The sequence below is a fragment of the Liolophura sinensis genome, chromosome 2 (assembly GCF_032854445.1).
Source record: "Liolophura sinensis isolate JHLJ2023 chromosome 2, CUHK_Ljap_v2, whole genome shotgun sequence".
NCBI classification, from domain to species: domain Eukaryota; kingdom Metazoa; phylum Mollusca; class Polyplacophora; order Chitonida; family Chitonidae; genus Liolophura; species Liolophura sinensis.
Window position 1 is genome coordinate 27595554 of NC_088296.1, and position 19409 is coordinate 27614962.

General features: G+C 41.7%; 1 protein-coding gene across 1 annotated transcript; it reads left to right on the top strand.

Annotated features, from left to right (window-relative positions):
* Window positions 1-5945: 5945 nt before the first annotated feature.
* On the top strand, window positions 5946-17449 carry LOC135462826 (neuroligin-4, X-linked-like). Its single transcript, XM_064740107.1, has 3 exons — window positions 5946-6084; window positions 10999-12534; window positions 16575-17449. The coding sequence occupies exons 2-3, from the start codon at window positions 11018-11020 to the stop codon at window positions 16915-16917; spliced, it is 1860 nt and encodes a 619-aa protein (XP_064596177.1). The 5' UTR covers window positions 5946-6084; window positions 10999-11017; the 3' UTR covers window positions 16918-17449.
* Window positions 17450-19409: the final 1960 nt, after the last annotated feature.

The window sequence follows — 19409 nt, forward strand, 5'->3', positions numbered from 1 at the left end:
GTAGCAAATAAAGGTGTTAAATTACACCTTTCAGTGTAATGTAATCTTTTTTGGTAAGCTTGCTCTCTCTGTGACAGTACAAATTACACTCCTACACGACGGTAAAGATTCTCCACAGAATAAAGGCGTTTAGTCAGTTACACCTGCCATGTAATGAGTCTGTCTGTACTGTGTGTTATATGTCTGTCAATACGAGGGGTCTTTAGACTTTTACCTGTAATATGCAGTACCAGAAAAACACGGATAGATCGCGGGAGAAACCACCGCATTTTCCCAGGCTCCTGAAAAACCTCCTGACGTAAAGCCTTAATCTAAACAGGGTATGATAGGGCTGGTCCATGTGTAATATCCTTGGTTAATATCACTCTTGACACGTGACGCCACGTAACCAAACTCCCACATTGCGCGGTTACAGCCAACCGAGTACTCTCTAGTGATTAAGGCAAATTTCGTTCTGGGTTGAAAAATTTTCTTCTTAGCCAGGTTTATCGCGGAGAATGATTTACATTACTTATATCCATGGAATGATTTACATTATTTATATATATGGGAATGATTTTACATTATTTATATCTATGGAATGATTTACATTATTTATATGTATGGAATGATTTACATTATTTATATCTATGGAATGATTTACATTATTTATATCTATGAATGATTTACATTATTTATATCTATGGAATGATTTACATTATTTATATCTATGGAATGATTTACATTATTTATATCTATGGAATGATTTTCATTATTTATATGTATGGAATCGTTAGAGTGCACGTGATGATCCTCCTTGTTGCGGGAGAGATTTCCACCGCTCTTTTATCTACTGCTGCTTCACTGAGATGACATACCGAGGGCAAGTAAGCGGCATCTCCCGAACCATTATACTGATTAGGGGACAACCAGTCGTTGCACTATCCCCTGGAAGCCTGAACTCCAAGCAGGCAGCTACAACTTCTTCTTTTAGGGTCTTAGGTGTGTCCCGACCCAGGATGACCCTGAATCTGGCGCTCCTGAAGCCGACGCTCTACCAACTGGGCAGTTAGGACAGGTACAAATTTTTTGAACATGACTAATACTTTCACAGGCTGCTATAGGATGAATTTTCCCTTCAAACGCAATATATATATATATATATATATATATATATATATATATATATATATATATATATATATATATATATATATATATATATATATATATATATATATGATTGGTGATGCCATACTCAATAACATTCATTAGTATTTATATTTGAAGCCGAAGGGACAGGAGGAAACCGTAGGGACAGGAGGAAATCGAAGTGACAGGAGGGAAACCGCAGGGACAGGAGGAAACCGAAGGGACAGGAGGAAACCGCAGGGACAGGAGGAAATCGAAGGGACCGGAGGGACATCAGGGTGATCGGAGAAAGCTAGAGCGACCGGAGGAAAATAGAGCAACCGGAAGAACCCAACGACCTTCGCTAGGTACCTTTGAGCCAGCGCTTCAAACATCTAAGCCAAGGAGGCCCTAGCCGATATATTTTATTTATTTACTTGACTGGTATTTTTGGGCCGTGGTGAGGAATAGTTAAGTTATAGGATGGCGGCATTATGGTGAGACGAAATCGACAGAGCCATAGGCGAATTAATAAAATAGCCGATATCAGGGCGACGGTAGTTATACGATGGCGGCATTATGATGAGACGAAACCGACAGAGCCGTAGGCAAATTAATAAAATAGCCGATATCTGGGCTAAGGTATTATAGATATGTACACTGAACTTTATCTTGTGATCACATGAAAAAACCGGGGATAGGACCCCCTGATGGGAACAAGTCTGTTTGCAAATCACCTGGGTATGCGATTTATTGATGTAGTTTATGTGGTTTTATTTAAAAAAAAAGCAACAGCGTATCTATGAAGGGTGTCTTTCCTTTGAATCAGATTGCATGTCGTTCAAAAGCGACAGAAGCTTATGGTAATGCTGTCTGTACGGTAGTCTTTGTACCACTTCTGCTGACACATCTGCTGACACATCTGCTGACACATCTACTGACACATCTGCTGACACATTTACTGACACATCTGCTGACACATCTGCTGACAATCTGCTGACACAATCTGCTGACACATCTGCTGACACATCTGCTGGACACATCTGCTGACACATCTGCTGACACATCTACTGACACATCTGCTGACACATCTGCTGACACATCTACTGACACATCTGCTGAAACATCTGCCGACCCATCTGCTGACACATCTGCTGACACATCTGCTGACACATCTGCTGACACATCTACTGACACATCTGCTGAAACATCTGCTGACCCATCTGCTGACACATCTGCTGAAACATCTGCCGAACCATCTGCCGACCCATCTGCTGACAAATCTTTTGACACATCTGCTGACACATCTGCTGACACATCTGCTGACACATCTACTGACACATCTGCTGACACATCTACTGACACATCTGCTAAAACATCTGCTGACCCATCTGCTGACACATCATCTGTTGAAACATCTGCCGACCCATCTGCCGACCCATCTGCTGACAAATCTTTTGACACATCTGCTGACACATCTGCTGACATATCTGCTGACACATCTGCTCACAAAATGAATAACCATATGTAAAAAATGAGGAAAAGTCCATTTGTGGAATTATATTTCATATTTCTTAAAAAACTGTTATTTTATGCAAACCATCCGTCGATGCTCGGAAATATTCGTACCTGACGTCATCAATGAACATTCTGGGAGCGTGGAACCTATTTCCTTGGAAATTCGAGACTACGTATGGCTTGCATCTGTGTAATTAATGTGAAAACTAATGAAGACAACCTGTACGTCGACCAATGAAACTTCTTTGCCAGGGTATGTTGCTGGTGCGGAAACTGTATGGACCAACACGGATTAGGTCACTTTCCACTCGTGTGAGAAAACCAGTTGTCTTTTGATAGAACACCTGGTTGAAAAATTTCAATTGATCTGTTGTGAAAACAATATCTGTACGACATAACGAATAGCATCAACTTGACATAAATCATTAGACAGCAATAAATGTGTATATAACTAAATAAAAAACCTCCTAGAGAGACCATTAGACTTCCAGTGAGAGACAATTAGACTTCTGGTGAGAGACAATTAGCCTTCCAGTGAGAAAGAATTAGACTTTCAGTGAGACACAATTAGACTTCCAGTGAGCGGCAATTAGACTTCAAGTGAGAGGCAATTAGGCTTCCCCTGAGAGACAATAAGGCTTCCCGTGAGAGACTATTAAACTTCTAGTGAGAGGCAATTAGACTTCCAGTGAGCGGCATAACAACACTCAACATAGGGAAACATGACAAAACCTGGAGATGGACAACTCTGATGGTAATTCATGCATGTCGTACACGTGATTTATTGATTCTGAACAGCTCATCTTGCAGATCAAAAGCTATAATGTCGTACACGTGATTTATTGATTCTGAACAGCTCATCTTGCAGATCAAAAGCTATAATGTCGTACACGTGATTTATTGATTCTGAACAGCTCATCTTGCAGATCAAAAGCTATAATGTCGTACACGTGATTTATTGATTCTGAACAGCTCATCTTGCAGATCAAAAGCTATAATGTCGTACACGTGATTTATTGATTCTGAACAGCTCATCTTGCAGATCAAAAGCTATAATATCGTACACGTGATTTATTGATTCTGAACAGCTCATCTTGCAGATCAAAAGCTATAATGATTTTTTTTTGATTGGTGTTTTACGCCGTACTCAAGAATATTTCACTTATACGACGGCGGCCAGCATTATGGTGGGTGGAAACCAGGCAGAGCACGGGGGAAACCCACGACCATCCGCAGGTTGCTGGCAGACCAAGCTATAATGACAGTTCTTACCTAAATTGTCACAAACGTTATTTATTTATGCTGAACAGCCCGTTTGCATATAAACAACTGTGATGGCAGTTCTGACAAAAATTGTCATGCATGTGATTTATTTATGCTGGGCAGTCCGTCGTGCATATAAACAACTGTGATGGCAGTTCTGACTAAAATTGTTATGCACGTAATTTATTTATGCTGTGCAGTCGCCCTTGTAGATAAACAACTGTGAGGGTAGTTCTGACTTAAATTGTCATACACGTGATTTATTTATGCTGTGCAGTCCGTCTTGCATATAAACAACCGTGATGGCAGTTCTGACCAAAATTGTCATGCACGTGATTTATTTATGCCGAACAGTGCATCTTGCATATAAACAACTGTGATGGCAGTTCTGATTAAAATTGTCACACACGTGATTTTTTTATGCTGTGCAGTCCGTCTTGCATATAAACAACCGTGATGGCAGTTCTGACTAAAATTGGCACACACATGATTTATTTATGCGGAATAGTGCATCTTGCATTCAATCAACCGTGATGGCAGTTCAGACTAAAATTGTCATGCACGTGATGTATTTATGCTGTGCAGTCCGTCTTGCATATAAACAACCGTGATGGCAGTTCTGACTAAAATTGTCATGCAAGTGATTTATTTATGCTGAACAGCCTGTTTGTAGATAAACAACCGTGATGGCAGTTCTGACTTAAATTGTCATGCACGTGATTTATTTATGCAGTGCAGCCCGTCTTACAGATAAACAACCGTGATTGCATTTCTGACTAAAATTGTCACACACGTGGTGTATTTATGCTGAACATCCGGTCTTGTAGATAAAAAACTGTGATGGCAGTTCTGACTAAAATTATCATGCACGTGATTTATTTATGCTGAATAGCTCGTCTTGTAGATAAACAACTGTGATGGCAATTCTTACAAAAAATGTCATGCACGTGATGTATTTATGCTGTGCAGCCCGTCTTGTAGATTAACAACTGTCATGGCAGTTCTGACATAAATTGTCACACACGTAATTTATTTATGCAATGCAGTCGGCCTTGTAGATAAACAACTGTGAAGGCGGTTCTGACTTAAATTGTCATACACGTAATTTATTTATGCTGTGCAGTCCGCCATGCATATGAACAACCGTGATTTCAGTTTTGACTTAAATTGTCACACACGTGATTTATTTATTCTGTACAGCCCGTCTTGTAGATCAACAGCTATAATGGCAGTTTGGACTTAAATTGCCATACACCTGATTTATTTTTGCTGAACTGCCCGTTTTGTAGATAAATAACTGTGATGACAGTTCTCACTTAAATTGTCATACACGTGATTTATTTATGCTGTACAGTCCGTCTTGCATAGGAACAACTGTGATGACAGCTCAAGTGGCAAGGTGATGTATTGGTTTTGGACAGCCCTTCCATACGGCAGTGACAGCACATCCCGTCCCTTATTTAATAGTAAAGGAAGCAGGAAGCAGAGAGTAAAGAACGATATTGTAAGGTTGTAATACAGAGTTTTGCCTACAGAGTTCTCTGGTGGACTCTCAAGCTACACCTACCTGTACATTCGCAAATACTAACCTGTGTCTGCACAGGTGTACATTCTAATGACAACATATGAAAACAAGGTAAATGGATGTATGATTACCGCCTATGCAACGGTTAATTTGTTAAAATCCACAGGTAGGACGTTATAAAATCATTCCGTCACAGATACAATTACAATAAAATTTCACAATGTACGAGTTTCTGGCATAAAGCAAGATGTGCTAGCCCAGTAATCTGATTGAGGTTTTCCAGTCAGCTTTATGATATATTAGAGCGGCACAATGTACGAGTTGCTGACATAAAACTCATTTGTTTGCACTTTAGGCGTTTTGGAGTTAGTAGTGACGAGCAGCTATACAAAATGACCCACTTATTCGTCAAACAAACGCGAGAGTTGAATGGTGTGCCGCGCATACCGGTTGCATTTGCACGAGGTCATTTTTATAGTCATTTGTTGGCATTCACCACTTTACAGGAGTCGGGTGAAAAAGTGAGCACATCTTGAAGTTCGCGCTACGATTACCAGGTGGAGAGTGGCGAAGAAACAGCGAATCATTTGGCCACTGCTTTAGATGAACAGAGCAAAGGAACACAAGGCGACGTGATTAGCTCTAGTTCTCTAGTGGAAGCGATAAAGGTAGGCCTGGGGTTCAGTGTTACTTGTTTGATGTGTCCATTGGGTTGCTGTAGTGAGCTGTATTCGGAATGTTAACATTTATTTATTTGATTGGTGTTTTACGCCGTACTCAAGAATATTTCACTTATACGACGGCGGCCAGCATTATGGTGGGTGGAAACCGGGCACAGCCCGGGGGAAACCCACGACCATCCGCAGGTTGCTGACAGACCTGTTAACATTTAACACAACAGTGCATGAAGCTACTAACAGAAGTGTATGTATGCTCGGGGTTACATCGTACTTTTTCGGCCATATGTTTTTCGAGCAGTCATTAGGTGTGTGCGTACTTCTTGAGGCACCTGTGACTCATCCATGCAGCCAAAACGCTGCCGCCACTGAAGTATCATGCCAAAGACATCAGACATGACACCCAACCAGTCACATTATACTGACACCGGGCCAACCAGTCCTGTTTTCTTGTTCTTAGCCTATCAGTGCAGAGAGAGTCAAGCGAGTATCATTTTCAAAGTCTTTGGTACGACCTGATCTGAGAATAGAGATGACATAGAGTGTTTAAGCGTTCGAGAGTTAAGGCTCCGGTCGAACCTAAACTCAAAAACTTAAGCTGTTAACTTTAACAGATAGTCTGTGGCCTGAGTGATGCTAGAATGTGTTCTGTTATTATAATATAATAATCTATAGCATTCAACATAATATCCTGTTTGTCTAATGGAAGTTTTAATCTTGAATGGTTTACCTTTGGCTATGTAACAGGCTTGTGTGTTTTTATTTTATGTATATTAAGTAACTACTTTCCTAAACCAAACATGTATTTCTAGACCCGCTGCATTGATTGGGGTTTTACGCCATACTCAAGAATATTTCATTCTTGACCAACCCCCGCCTCCTCCCTCATGCACAAATGAGGACTATAAATCTAGACTGCATATTGTTGAGTAAATGTTTCAGAAAAGGTTTATTCGGGATCGGTAAAGTTTGCCAAGGAAATGTTAACCAATACATTGAAAGAGTAAACGTATAGTTTTATGTGAAGTGAAACTTAACTGGATCGGATGCAGGTCATCTGTAGCTTTCCAATTTGCGGGAGAATTGTAACAGTGAAATAGTGCAGTTGTGCAATATCCCCGGATGTGTCATTCTTTCACATATTGCTGACACACTTAGCGACTGTCGTGAGTACCGAATGGGTGAATTATCTATTCTGCCGGATATCGGCAAAATTAAAATTTTCCACAGAGACAAACAACATGACTTCCGATCAAACTTTTACGGCTGAAACTACATGTGCCAGATATTTCTAATTTATTCTTTTAGTTCTTAAGATCAACATATTTGGCTCAGTTGTTTTAAAATTGCAAACTTGATGTTCGAAGACCAGTTTACATTAACATATGTTATAAAAACACAGACAAATGTAGTCCCGGATGGAAGTGAGGCATAGCACTCCCTGTGTATGAGTTAACAGACAGAAATAAGCAAACTCACGTCCGGCATCGTCAAAGCTGGACTACTTCATGTGATATGTTCAAATGCAGCAAATGGTTTAACATGGGCACAATTACAGTTGTTAAATGCCAAAAATGAAAACAAAAAACATGATGATAAAACTTTGTCCACTACAACTTTGCCTTACACTGCTTAGAGTGTCTTGGCAACTATATTATATATTTATTCAAATTCAGCCTAAAAGGTGGGGAGGGGGGGGGGGAGCTTAGTTACAGAGTGGGTTATGACATGATAATGTGAGAGGCACCATAACAAATCTTCGCGATGTACACAAATATATGCAAGTTAAAAGGAAGAAGTTAAAAAAAATTGGGCGGCACGCGCTACACACAAAAGCCAGAGGCACAGTCAATGTTTTACATTACGTTGTAAAAGATTCTTACAATTTATCAACTCTCTGATCATTGATAAGATAACAGCAGTTAAAATGTGAGTTTTCAACTTTGCGGAACAAAAACGTCTTTTCACCGGCGTGACTATGTTAATATATTTACGTATAGATTCATACATAATTTTTGTTGTTCGGTTTAAATTCCCTCAAGCATAAAAACGTTATGAATTTCCACAGGACGTTTTAAAGACCCAAACAATCACACCACAACTATATGTACACTTACACGTACGACTACGTAATCTATGCGTCGAAACAGATATTCGTATATCAGCCGTCAACCAAGATGGACCTTCAAGGTCAATAATGGCAAGGTCAGTAATGTCAAGGTCAATAATGGCAAGGTCAATTCCCAAAACGAGGTCCAACACAAACCACTAAAAAACTAAAAAAGTATGTAAAATACAAAATCATGCAAAGAGAAGCAGTCAACGGTTATCAATGGTCCAGGGAAGGCTCAGGTTATGTTCTAGGAGACTGAGTGAATTCAGTGTTCCAACCGTGTAGCATGCTAGAATATAAGTTGTCGATAATAAAATGTGTATCTCAGTTGCGCTTAGATTGCAGCTGTTGATGTTTTCAAAGTGACGATCTAATTTAACACCATGAAGATACTGCCCCAAGCCCCAGGTTAAGCGGAATAAGACCCAGTCATGAAGCTAAGTGCCAGAGACCAACGATTGCTCTGTAAATTTAATCGAAAAATGAGATCGGCATGGAGAAAAGTGATTTTGCTGCTGGACAATGCAACAAGCCATATCAGCGTTGGACTGGACCTTTCCCATGTGACTGGGATTTTACAAGAAATTCCTTGCTAAGCATTTTCTGCAGTGTGTTGAGGAAAAGACGGAGCAAGCTGTAACACTCTGACAAGCAATTTCCTTCGTTAAACAGGTTCAGACTTATGTGAAGCCATCTATGGAGACACGTGAACATTCTATTAAATGCGATCACCACTCAACAAAATAACGAGACCGACGAAGACATTCTTCCTCTTGCCGATCTCAGGCAACTTTTATTGAGCTTTCCTACAGAGAATCGTAGGGATGCAGACACATACATTGCCACTGGCAACGCAGCCGAGGGGAGAGAATCCTTGCGTCATCAGGCCATTCTGGAAATCGTTAGCGACACCGGGGAACCTACAATGACAGTGATGATGATACATGGGGAAATGTTAACGCTGGTGATTTCAAGGACTGAGGGCAAGTGAGAGTGAGAGTTTAGTGAGAATTATACAACTTTTTGAACAAAACACTGACTTATGCAGTACTGGCCAGTTGAAAGCTGTGTATAGTCATGTCGCTGCCAGGATTATGGAAAAAAAGCAATCACTGAATATGTTGCGTGAAGTACCGATAGGCCTATAAGCGTTTCATTTTGTTGTTTGATTCGTGCCATCCACGTACATGTATGTAGGCAAACAGTTTTAAATCTCTGTCAGTAAATAAACATCTAGGAAGACTGTATGCATTTTTGTCCAATTAATTTCCTTGCGTATATTAGAACCTCTTTGGGAATACATGTAGCCATGTGCTATTGACAGATGAAGTATATATAAGCTCCACACATCACATATCCAATATAACAACACACGTTCCTTGAATCAACTTGGTTGCTTTGAAGAGAGTTGACTTTTTTCTATGCGACAATATTTTCTATTTTGTCTTTTGTTTCTTTTCCATTTTCAGTGCAATAACATTTTGTCTGGTCTATTTTCTGTCGATAACAGTTGAATAGGAGGTAGTTGAAAGGGTTTCTTCCTTGCCACTAACAGACGTGACTAAGTCTTCTGAAATAATTTTGAAAATCTTTAGAGGTAAAAAAACCTTTCGTTGATAGCCAATTTTGTTACTTGCAAAACGGGTTAGACAAAATTGCCGGTCGCCTGACTGAGTTAGTTATCTTAGCATAACCGTTATGTTCTTTGTAAAACGGGTCCCCTGACTACGGTGGCTATCTGGCCAACAAGGGCAGACAACCCCACTGAACATTCGTAAGAAAATTTGACACCGTGAATTTGTCTCCTAAAAGTAATTTGGACCAAATCTGCACAGTCTGTTGTCCATTCCTACCATTGCGATGACCTTTTGTGGGGAAACTGGTAACGTATTACTTATGCTTTGCAAGAGGACGATGAACAATCCAGCTTGGACCCGAGCCGCCATTGCAAGGAAACATATACACTGTTAAATATATAAAAAAAACTTATAGGGTAAAGAGCAAAAGCAGAGCAACTACGGCAAGGGTGAAAGCTGACAAATAGCCACATAAAACCGATGAAATGCTGCAATTTGTCAATTTGCCGCAATTGGGGTTTTATCCTCACCATTCATATGATAACATAAATAGAAGCATTTGAAAAGCCACCTGTAAAGCAATACCTTGGCAAATGCCTGGCATTGGATATTTGTATACTTTGGGGCGATAATGCTAAAGCACCAATTTACATGTAGGACTAACAGCAATGATGAGTCATTATGACACAAGTTAAGATCGAATTAAGACACAAATTAGGTTCCATTTTAATGATTCAAGTTGTCGGAACCCGGTTTAAGTACTTGCCTTTCAATGGCTCGCTCAAAGTGCTGGTTCAGCGGGAGCAATGGATCACTTGTCCTCCACTAATACAGGCCACATATTTACCTCGCTCAGGGGGTAAAAACCGGATCCCACACTTAGAAAAACTCTCCAGATACTCCCAAAGGTATGGAAGTGGTGGCTGTTCTCATGTATATAATCTTCACTTCAACGCCCTTTGAACTGATAGCTTCAAAATTGTTGATAATTCCGCCTGTACCCCGTATGTGAGGGTGTATGTGCATCGCGCGGAATAATACCGTCTATGTATAATAAGTTACAATCAAAAAGCAACGAATGTCTGTGTCGACGCCTTGATATTAACATCAGCCAATCCGTCCTTCTATGAATCAATCATGACCTTTAGGTTAATGAACTAGTTAATCTGTAGAAATGGAATCGTCTTCATTGTATGTCTTTTCTTGTCTTTGCAGGTCTTTACAAATCAAAGACATGGGTATCCTTCCGCTTATCTCCCTCGTCGTTGTATCCATAGCGACGGCGTCTGCGTCAGTCGTGAACACAACCGTTGGAGAAGTTAGGGGACAAGAAAACACAAATGTTGGAATAGAAACTTTCCTGGGAATTCCCTACGCCGAGGCTCCAGAAGGGGACCTTCGGTTTAAGCCTCCGGTCAGGAAATCCCGAATGGATGGAGTGTTCAATGCCGTTAGTAACGAGTTTATCTGTCCTCAGCAGACGGATTTTACGTCTCTTACACTAAACCTGAACATGACGGAGGACTGTTTAAGGCTGGACATTTACAGACCGCTGCAATCATCCAAAGCCAACCAGCTGCCGGTCATGGTTTGGATACACGGTGGAGCGTATATCATTGGAGACAGTCAAACGTACAACGGGAACTCGCTTGCGGGAATGTACGGCGTCGTCGTTGTTGTCATCAACTATCGCCTGGGCGTACTAGGATTCCTCGACACTTTGGACGAACACTCCATCGGAAACTTTGGTCTGAGAGACCAGTGTTCTGCCTTGGAATGGGTCAGCGACAACATCGAAGAATTTGGCGGAAATTTCAGCAGTGTTACCATTTTTGGCGAGAGCGCGGGATCTGCTTCCGTGATCCAACTGGCGATCTCTTCGCTGTGTCACGGAAAGTTTAGCAAAATAATCGCCCAAAGCGGGTCAGCCTGGGCACCGTGGAGTCACAACAGAAACCCTCTGAAGATCGCCAAAGACCTTGCCGTCAAAACAGGATGTCCCACAGAAACTGGCGCCATGGTGACCTGTTTGAGGGAAAAACCATTCCAGGACTTGATAGCAGCTCAAGCATTGCAGTTGGCAGAGCCCTCTTTGGGACTTTTTAACCCATCGTACAGAAGAGACGTTTTTCCAGAAAACCCAATGGACATGGTTAAAAACCCCGAATCCTCTGAACCCATCAGGCGGTTTCGATCCTTAGATCTGATGATTGGAATAATGAAGGAAGAAGGAGAGTCTTCGATCAACTTCGAACTGACGGGCAAGTTTGATGGCGTGATAGCCAATCTCTCCTCGGGAATTATGTCTGACAATTCTCAAGAAGAGAGGATAAGCACAACTCTGAGGCGTCTCCTCACACAAGACGAAGACGTCATTCGAAAACTTCTTCCCACGATGAAATATCAGTACACCGACTGGAAAAATAGAGAAAATCCTTTCGCAAATACCCGGATGGCCGCCCGTTTTGAAGGAGATATAAATTTCGTGGTGAGTATTGTCCAAGCGGCTCGGCTCCACGCAGGCCCAGTGACCCCATCGCAAGAAGACAGACGATCAGAAAACACCTTTTTCTATCAGTTCCTCCACAAAAGTTCTTTCTTACCTGTCTATCCATGGACGGATGGCGGCACCCATTTTGAAGATGTCCCTTATGTCTTCGGGTACACAACTCAAGTTTATAATGGAACCGCGGACGAAGAGGCGCTATCTCGTGCCGTTATGGAATACTGGACGAACTTCGCTAAATCAGGGTAAGTTCTGTCTCCTTACGTGTTAGTGTGACATTGTGTACCATCATGGAGTACTGGACGAACTGTGTTAAATCTGGGTAAGCTCTTCACGTTTTTGTATGACATTGTGTGCCATCATGGTATACTGGACAAATATAGCTAAATCAGGGTAAGTTCTGTCTCCTCACGTGTTTGTGTGACATTGTGTACCATCATGGTATACTGGACAAATATAGCTAAATCAGGGTAAGTTCTGTTTCCTCACGTGTTTGTGTGACATTGTGTACCATCATGGTATACTGGACAAATATAGCTAAATCAGGGTAAGTTCTGTTTCCTCACGTGTTTGTGTGACAATGTGTACCATCATGGTATACTGGACAAATATAGCTAAATCAGGGTAAGTTCTGTTTTCTCACGTGTTTGTGTGACATTGTGTACCATCATGGTATACTGGACAAATATAGCTAAATCAGGGTATGTTCTGTCTCCTCACGTGTTTGTGTGACATTGTGTGCCATCATGGAGTACTGGGCGCACTTCGCTAACTCTGGGTAAGTTCTGTTTCCTCACATGTTTTGTGACATTGTGTACCATCATGGTATACTGGACAAAGATAGCTAAATCGGGGTATGTTCTATGTCCTCACGTGTTTGTGTGACATTGTGTACCATCTTGGAGTACTGGGCGCACTTTGCTAACTCTGGGTAAGTTCTGTCTCCTCACGTGCTTTGTGACATTGTGTACCATCATGTTATACTGGACAAATATAGCTAAATCGGGGTATGTTCTGTCTCCACACGTGTTTGTGTGACATTATGTACCATCATGGAGTACTGGGCGCACCTCGCTAATTCTGGGTAAGTTCTGTCTCCTCACGTGTTTGTGTGACATTGTGTACCATCATGGTATACTGGACAAATATAGCTAAATCGGGGTATGTTCTGTCTCCACACGTGTTTGTGTGACATTATGTACCATCATGGAGTACTGGGCGCACTTCGCTAATTCTGGGTAAGTTCTGTCTCCTCACGTGTTTGTGTGACATTGTGTACCATCATGGTATACTGGACAAATATAGCTAAATCGGGGTATGTTCTGTCTCCTCACGTGTTTGTGTGACATTGTGTACCATCATGGAGTACTGGGCGCACTTCGCTAATTCTGGGTAAGTTCTGTCTCCTCACGTGTTTGTATGACATTGTGTACCATCATGGTATACTGGACAAATATAGCTAAATCAGGGTAAGTTCTGTCTCCTCACGTGTTTGTGTGACATTGTGTACCATCATGGAGTACTGGGCGCACTTCGCTAATTCTGGGTAAGTTCTGTCTCCTCACGTGTTTGTGTGACATTGTGTACCATCATGGTATACTGGACAAATATAGCTAAATCAGGGTAAGTTCTGTCTCCTCACGTGTTTGTGTGACATTGTGTACCATCATGGAGTACTGGGCGCACTTCGCTAACTCTGGGTAAGTTCTGTCTCCTCACGTGTTTGTGTGACATTGTGTACCATCATGGTATACTGGACAAATATAGCTAAATCAGGGTAAGTTCTGTCTCCTCACGTGTTTGTGTGACATTGTGTACCATCATGGTATACTGGACAAATATAGCTAAATCAGGGTAAGTTCTGTTTTCTCACGTGTTTGTGTGACATTGTGTACCATCATGGTATACTGGACAAATATAGCTAAATCAGGGTAAGTTCTGTCTCCTCACGTGTTTGTGTGACATTGTGTACCATCATGGTATACTGGACAAATATAGCTAAATCAGGGTAAGTTCTGTCTCCTCACGTGTTTGTGTGACATTGTGTACCATCATGGTATACTGGACAAATATAACTAAATCAGGGTAAGTTCTGTCTCCTCACGTGTTTGTGTGACATTGTGTACCATCATGGTATACTGGACAAATATAGCTAAATCAGGGTAAGTTCTGTCTCCTCACGTGTTTGTGTGACATTGTGTACCATCATGGTATACTGGACAAATATAGCTAAATCAGGGTAAGTTCTGTCTCCTCACGTGTTTGTGTGACATTGTGTACCATCATGGTATACTGGACAAATATAGCTAAATCAGGGTAAGTTCTGTCTCCTCACGTGTTTGTGTGACATTGTGTACCATCATGGTATACTGGACAAATATAGCTAAATCAGGGTAAGTTCTGTCTCCTCACGTGTTTGTGTGACATTGTGTACCATCATGGTATACTGGACAAATATAGCTAAATTGGGATATGTTCTGTCTCCTCACGTGATTTATTTTTTTATTTGAATTCTGTTTCATTAAGAGTATTTCACTTATACGACGGCGGCCAACATTATTGTGGGTGGAAACCGGGCAGAGCTCGGGGGAAACCTACGATCATCCGCAGGTTGCTGACAGACCTTTCCACGTACGGCCGGAGAGGAAGCCAGCATGATCTCCACACGTGTTTGTGTGACATTGTGTACCATCATGGAGAAATTGGCGCACTTTTCTCAGTCTCGGTAAGGTTAGTCTCCAGTCGTGTTAGTGTGGCATACAGTCATGGTATAGGGATGGACAATGATAAAGCTGGATGCGTCAGTGAGACATTGCCATTTTGGGGAGCTTTAACCGCATTTGTTACACACTGTGAACTTAACGTCATGTTACACGACACACACGAAAATATACGAAACATCCATGTAGAAATTCGTGGATCGTGGGGTTTGATGGGGATTTCGATACAGATGAGTATTGAACACATCGCTGGCGGTTTTGATGTTTTAACAAGGAGTCGTTCTTGGAAAAGTGTTCAGCTTGAGGGCAATTTGAGTAATCCCAAACCAGTGACGGCTGACGAACTGCAGTTAACATCACTGCATTTAATGGTTAATTTTGCTTAACTCTTTTTGCTATTGTGCTTGTGACTATTTATAAATTTACTTGAATAGTCAGAACAAAACTCTAACTGAGGTATACAGAGAGGGGGCATTATTTCACCAGATACGTGTGACCGTTTGTCAGATATCCCGCTGTCTTGGCAGCTTTGGTTTTGCTATCCATGTTCTAGTCGTTTTATACACAAAATATTCTCACCAGATTAATCGTCATAAATGATAGATGGAACTTTGACGCTGGCATAACCCGTATGAGCGCCAGAGCTGAGTTTGTGCGGGACAATAGTGAGATAACTCCGAATAATTATAACCTTTTGATCCATATTGTGGTTTATGTCAAACCCAATATCAACACCTGACATAACAAATATTACCATTAATACCATAGCCATTATTTTATTTGATTGGTGTTTTACGCCGTACTCAAGAATATTTCATTTATACGACGGCAGCCAGCATTATGGTAGAAGTGAAGTACAAGGCGTATGTCCAAATGCAGCATATATCTGCCGGGATTCGTAAAGGGAGGTAACTTTGTAAATACCGACGCTAACGGTGTGAAATGTGTGTTTAATTCATGGGAACGATATGTCTCTGTGCAAATCTTCACCAAAATGGGTGAAAAATGGGGATGCAAGCAAATTGGAGGCTTGGGCCATACCCTTAATAACTTCCTTGCAGTGGTCTTAAAGAAACCAAAAGAGAATTACGCTGATGGATTGAGTGAGTGAGCGCTTTGGGTTTAATGTCGTACTTAACAATTTTTCAGTCATATGACGACGAAGGAATCCTTAGAGTGCATATGCGTGTAAAGCGCCTACTTGTTGCAAGACGGATTTCCAACGCTCTTTGATCTAGTGCTGCTTCACTGAGACGGCTTACCGAAGGCAAGTTAGTGGCTCCGCCCGACCCATTATTCTGATACGGGTGTTTGGTACTATCCCCTTTATGCCGAACGCCAAGCGAGGAAGTTACACCTTCCTGTTTTAAGGTCTTGGGTGTAACTCACTGACGACATGAAGACCAACTGATACAGGCTGAAATTATAGAAACTTCTTTGCCTTCCAGCTTACCATGACCTGGTTGATCGGAAATAACGTTAGTTTTACAACGTTTGTTATCCATTTTTACAACGTTTTTTGATTGCATGTATGTGAACTTGTCATTTGCTTATTTATCTTTCAGAAACCCGAACTTACCAAGCAAAAAGTATATCCAAACAACATGGCCGACATTCGACGCAGAGATGGAGAAATTCGTTCAGCTCGAGGTCAACATGTCACCTAATTCAACATCCACCTTCCCGTATGCTCGGCGAGTGGCATTCTGGGAGGAGCTGGTACCGGCGCAGATAAAATCTATTGAGGATTTTAAGAAAGAATTAAAAGAATCAGAAGAAAAAGAAAAGGAAAAGTGTAAACCGCCTAACACAGCTAACGCTCTTGCGGGTGGAATCTTATGTGTCTATCTGCTGCCACTGGTCTTATATTCTGTGATATTTGGTTTTTACACACAGGTACTTTTTTAACAGTAAAACTTTCATTTCTGTTAATTTTCTATGTATTTTCTGTAAGATTTTCATTATGTGTACTCAGAAACAATGGTTTCCTGAAACCTGAAGTATAACCTTTGTGGGTGTAGGCAGTAAGTATAGTCACCGTACACTGTATCTGTATCAGTGATATCCATGATACAGGATTTACGGTCAAGTTTTTACATGTTTTTTTCTTTTTCTGTGCATGTCCTGAAAACTGAAACAAAGATACAACTTTCAGATTTTGGCAGCTGCTTTATCTTGTTGATTTTTCCTTTAAACTGATATTTTTTTTTCGCTGAAGTCTGGTACCTTCCTTTAGTACATGTACTCGTGGGCGTCAGCAAAAATGTTTTGTATACTTATAGTCTCAACAGTTTTCAACGGCGCTATGAAATCCACTGAAATCTGCTAATAATACCCCGATTTCACAAGGCACTGTTACCAATATTTCCATTTTGTCAACTTAGAATATTTGCCTTTTTTAAACGAAAATCTACCGTGGAGGAAGCTTTATTAACTATATTAACACTTTATAAAATTCGTCTAGTGTATAAATAAACTAGGCGAATAAAACTAAAAGAGTTAAAATCTTTTACATATGAAGAGTTTGTGTTTTTACTTATTTCTGCTTTTTGAAAACTTAAATTATAAGCACCCTCACATGATCAAACAGTTTACCCCTGCCTGTGCAACTGTCGGGGCGGGGGGACGCTTGACTGACTCGGAGTAGGCTATCCCACCATAAGGCTAACCGCTGACGTATAAGGGAAATATTCTCGAGTACGGCCTTAAAAATCTAATAATAATAATCTAACAGAGTTGGCTGTGGCGTTAAACAGATCGATATCTTAAACAAGGTATCTCATTTGGTGACCAAAGAGTTTAACCGTCAGGCTGTAAATTCTATCATTACGTTCTCACGGCATTCAAACAAATCGAAAGACAAGGCCATAGGAGACTGTTAGTATATAGGCGAAGGAGACAGTATTGTGAGATGTTCTGTTTTCAAACAGTTCTCCTCATGGCCGCATGGATTGGGAATGGCTTCACGATAGAGTATAAAAGTCACGCCAATGAACAAGCTAAAAGTTCCAGAGGGCGCCACCTGTCGGGATGACACCTACTCCCTACGTCAATAGGTTAATACCCGTATGTTGAGTGTTAAAACGTAGTGAAATCAGGGGAGGTAATCGATACATCATTCTCAAAGGAAAAAAAATACTCTGAGCGTCATAGCCACCCTAGCGGCTTTGTGAGATCCTGAAATGCTATTGTGCAATATTCGTCTAGACATAATTACGGTTTTTTATGCTTTTTTTTATAATATTTTTTTAGTTGTGAGTTTGGTTGGGACACCCAGATATGCACAGCTGATGCATATTGATGGAAGACAAGTGGTCTTCAACGAAGGTTAGCCTGTGCAAACCACAACATGGGTGTCATCCACTGGGAAGTTTACTGTCACTAGGGTCGACGAACTGAGATAGCGGAAAGAACGTTCAAATTCCCTCTTCATGGCCGGGTTTCCGGGAAACCGTGCAGAGTCTGTCCTGTTTATTCCCACCATAACACCACCATAACACCAATCAAGTAATAAAATAAATAAATAAATAAATAAAATAAATTCGAATATCTGAACGCCAATTAATAACTGGTGTCTGATATGACTCGTATGCATCGTTTAAATTGAAGTTTCAGCAAACCTGGTCCTACGTGTAACTAATGTGTCAAAATACTCTTAAGCTTTATCCTCATATTAACGGCTTAATGTTTCCATATTGGGTTCTTAATCCAATCTGGTTAATTCTAACATAAACCGTGACTGAATGCCCGACTGAGCCGTGACTGAATGCCCGACTGGGCCGTGACTGAATGTCCGACTGGGCCGTGACTGAATGTCCGACTGGGCCGTGACTGAATGTCCGACTGGGCCGTGACTGAATGTCCGACTGGGCCGTGACTGAATGCCCGACTGGGCCGTGACTGAATGCCCGACTGGGCCGTGACTGAATACCCGACTGGGCCGTGACTGAATGTCCGACTGGGCCGTGACTGAATGCCCGACCGGGCCGTGACTGAATGCCCGACTGGGCCGTGACTGAATGCCCGACTGGGCCGTGACTGAATGCCCGACTGGGCCGTGACTGAATGTCCGACTGTGACGTGACTGAATGCCCGTCTGGGCCGTGACTGAATGCCCGACTGGGCCGTGACTGAATACCGACTGGGCCGTGACTGAATGCCTGACTGGGCCGTGACTGAATGCCCGACTGGGCCGTGACTGAATGCCCAACTGGGCCGTGACTGAATGCCCAACTGGGCCGTGACTGAATGCCCGCCTGGGCCGTGACTGAATGTCCGACTGGGCCGTGACTGAATGTCCGACTGTGTCGTGACTGAATGCCCGACTGAGTCGTGACTGAATGTCCGACTGGGCCGTGACTGAATGCCCGACTGGGCCGTGACTGAATGTCCGACTGTGC

Bases quoted from the DNA above. Each gene is read 5' to 3' on its own strand.
- LOC135462826 (XM_064740107.1), top strand. From the start codon at position 11,018: ATGGGTATCCTTCCGCTTATCTCCCTCGTCGTTGTATCCATAGCGACG. The intron at 12,535-16,574 runs GTAAGTTCTGTC...TTTATCTTTCAG, and splicing joins ACGAACTTCGCTAAATCAGG to AAACCCGAACTTACCAAGCA.